This window comes from Curcuma longa, chromosome 3, assembly GCF_044706935.1.
Source record: "Curcuma longa cultivar G26 ecotype Majalengka, Jawa Barat chromosome 3, ITB_CL_G26_1.1, whole genome shotgun sequence".
Classification (NCBI taxonomy): domain Eukaryota; kingdom Viridiplantae; phylum Streptophyta; class Magnoliopsida; order Zingiberales; family Zingiberaceae; genus Curcuma; species Curcuma longa.
Genome location: NC_133863.1, coordinates 5,223,851 through 5,227,303, shown reverse-complemented (window position 1 = coordinate 5,227,303; position 3,453 = coordinate 5,223,851). Strand labels below are relative to the sequence as shown.

The 3,453-nt window shown below is 40.7% G+C and overlaps 1 protein-coding gene across 2 annotated transcripts; it reads left to right on the top strand.

Annotated features, from left to right (window-relative positions):
* The first annotated feature begins 333 nt into the window (after nt 1-333).
* Nucleotides 334-1,361, top strand: LOC141824763 (putative WRKY transcription factor 75). 2 transcript variants are annotated; one of them, XM_074712100.1, is made up of 2 exons: nt 334-791; nt 1,086-1,361. In XM_074712100.1, the coding sequence occupies exons 1-2, from the start codon at nt 502-504 to the stop codon at nt 1,249-1,251; spliced, it is 456 nt and encodes a 151-aa protein (XP_074568201.1). In that variant the 5' UTR covers nt 334-501; the 3' UTR covers nt 1,252-1,361. The 2 variants fall into 2 exon arrangements, with proteins under 2 accessions (XP_074568201.1, XP_074568200.1); XM_074712099.1 differs by having other exon boundaries at nt 1,074-1,361.
* The last annotated feature ends 2,092 nt before the right edge of the window (nt 1,362-3,453 follow it).

The window sequence follows — 3,453 nt, the reverse complement described above, 5'->3', positions numbered from 1 at the left end:
TGCCTGACTCAAAATATATAGTAATATTCAAATGATGAATTGTATTTCATATTTGGTCACGTGATCAAATAGGACAGGACTAGGAGTTTAATACGAATAGACGCTTCCAATTTGACGAGTCTAATGAGTTAGGCCAGGAATAACGATGGATTGAATTGGACCTCTTCTTATCTTCTTTGTTTTAATTGTCGTTAATTAATCGTTTATTTTATTTTCTTCCAAAAATAAAATTAATAAAATCGCATATAATCCTATTTTTAAACTAATAATAATAATTTATATATATATATATATATCCACCAAACCTGATAAACTAATTACTTGCCGTTCACGTTCACGTCTCTCTTTTTTATCTGCAGCAATTTCCGATTACCACATCAATCACATCAATAATTCCCACATTTTCCCTTCATCTTCCTCTTCTTCCTCCCCCCTCCCTTCTTCCGCCGCCGCCCCACCAGTTCGTTCGATTCCTAGCTCCCGCGCAGATTGATCGATCGAATGGAGAGTTACACTCCAGTAGTGGCGGCTGCGCCGCCGCCGTCATCTTCCTTGCCCTCGCCTCGCGATCAGCTGTCCTTATCTGCCGCGGTGCCGGAGTCGTCCTCCGCCGGAGCAGGCGCCACGTCGATGGGCGAGCTGGCGAAGGCCGGCGCCGCCAAGAAGAAGGAGAAGAAAGCGAGGAGGCACCGGTTCGCCTTCCAGACGCGGAGCCAGGTGGATATTCTCGACGACGGCTATCGCTGGCGCAAGTACGGCCAGAAAGCCGTCAAGAACAACAAGTTCCCCAGGTTAATTAATTAATTACCAATTTATTTATTCTTTTTTTTTCAAAATGAAATTTATGTTCATAAAAGATAATTAATCAATAGGCGTATCGATCACGCTGAATTAATCTAGAAAAAACTAGCTAGCAGCCAGAGATCTGAAGACTGATCATTAAGCTGCATGCATGCATGCATGGCTGTATTATAATTAAGGAGAAATAAAATAGTTAAACATGAGAATTTGGAGGTTATTAATTAATTAATTAGCTGGTTTAATTAATATATATAATGCATGGATGGAAACAGAAGCTATTACAGATGCACGCATCAAGGGTGCAACGTGAAGAAGCAAGTGCAGAGGCTGTCCAAGGACGAAGGCGTAGTGGTGACGACGTACGAGGGAGTGCACACTCATCCCATCGACAAACCCAACGATAACTTTGAGCACATACTCCAGCAAATGCAGGTCTACACCCACTTCTAGTTAATTAATTAATTAATTTCGTTAATTATGATTAATTAATTAATTAGTCACTGGATCTTGTTTGTTTTGTAAATGGAAGGTTAATTGATTAAGCTCCCAGCTGCAGTTCATGTTGTAGCTCGCTAATCATAATCCATTTCTGTGCTAGCTACTGTAATTTATGTTTTTGGATATATCAACAATCATATTGACGCCTAGCTAAGCAAGATTAGTTACATTTAAATTTAATTATGCTTTTCATCAAAGGGTGCTCTTTACTTTTAAAAAAGTTAAAAATAGTGCTTTAACGTATATATGATAAAACATGCTCTAATGTATTAGTTAAAATTATATATATATATATATATATATATATATATATATATATATATATCCGCACCTTCTCCTACCCACGCCCACTGCCGCCGCGATTTCATCGCCGTCCGGCCATCTCCGGCCGCCGGACCGGACCCAATCGACGCGACACTGGCCGGCGCGTCGACCGGCGTCGGTCCGGCGGCCGGAGATGGCCGGACGGCGGCGAATTTGGCCGGAAACCGAGACCACAGTGACTGGCGCCGTTTCCGGCCAAATCGCGGCCGGAATCCGGCCAAATTCCGGCCGGAGACCGGCCGGGGAAGGACCGCCCGGCGCCGGCGGTCCTTCCCCGGCCGGTCTCAGGCCGGAATTTGGCCGGATTCCGGCCGCGATTTGGCCGGAAACGGCGCCAGTCACTGTGGTCTCGGTTTCCGGCCAAATTCGCCGCCGTCCGGCCATCTCCGGCCGCCGGACCGACGCCGGTCGACGCGCCGGCCAGTGGCGCGTCGATTGGGTCCGGTCCGGCGGCCGGAGATGGCCGGACGGCGATGAAATCGCGGCGGCAATGGCTGTGGGTGGCAGAGCTGCGGATTCCGGCCGAATTCGCGGCCGTCCGGTCACCGGAGGCCGCCGGACCGACGCCGGTCGATGCGCCGGCGAGTGGTGCGTCGATCGGGCCCGGTCCGGTCGCCGGAGGTGGCCGGACGGCGGAACGGCAGCGGCGGCAGTGGGCGTGGGTCGGGTGTCGCGCACGGTTCGCGGACGGGGATTCGCGCAGTAGATCACTTATATATATATATATATATATATATATATATATATATAGCCAAACTGTTTCAATTTGTCATGAATTACAAATTATTCTTTATCGTTGAGTCAAAATTATGGGAATTTAATTAAAATTAGTTTAACTTATTGAAATTACTTTAAAATCATTGAAGCAAAGCAGTTATATAATAATAATACCAGTAACAACAATATCTTATTTCACTAAATGAGGTCAACTATACAAATTCATCTAAATTATGGGGTTATATCCTCTATTATATCAGTATTATATTTAGTCTTCTTTTTTTTCATTTAATATGCACATTTATTATAGTTTCACATTGTCCAACTAGATCTATTGGTTGTTTATGTACATGTCTGTATCATTTTAAATGTATTTTTAAGAGTTTTTCCTCAATAGATGTCACTCTAACTTTCTCTCTAATATTTTTATTTTTTATCATGTTCATTCTTACGTGTTTGCACATCCACCTTAATATCCTTATCTCTGTAAATCTCATTTTCTACTCAGTCATACCCTAACACACATATGTCATTTTATAAAATTATCCTTTAAGTCTTAGAGGTGTTTTACTATTACAAAAAATATCTGACGCTCTCCTCTATTTCAATCGTCCCATTTGTATTATATGGAAAACATCTCTCTTAATCTTTTCATTCGTTTATAAAAATAATTTTAAATACTTAAAACTCTTAATTACAGATAATTCGTTATCATCTACCTTAATAATTATTTCATTACGTCTAATATTACTAAACTTAAATTTTATATATTATGTCTTTACTTACTAAGCTTAAAATTACTTCTAGTATTTTTTTTTTTAAAAAATTGAGTTTAACATTGACTCCTTCACATGTTTCATCTACTAGAATAATATCATATGCAAACAACATGTACCACGGTACCGTACCTTAGATATGTCCAGTATGTTCGTCTATAATTAGTGTAAAAATATAAGGGTACTTAGAGTTTATCCTTAATATAATTCTATCTTTATGAGAAATATTTCGCTTAATCCGTCTAATTCTTCACTTTTATCATTACATTCTAAAACATATATATCCTAAATTAGTTCAATATAGTTATGTTAACATTTTTTTCTTTGACACTCTATC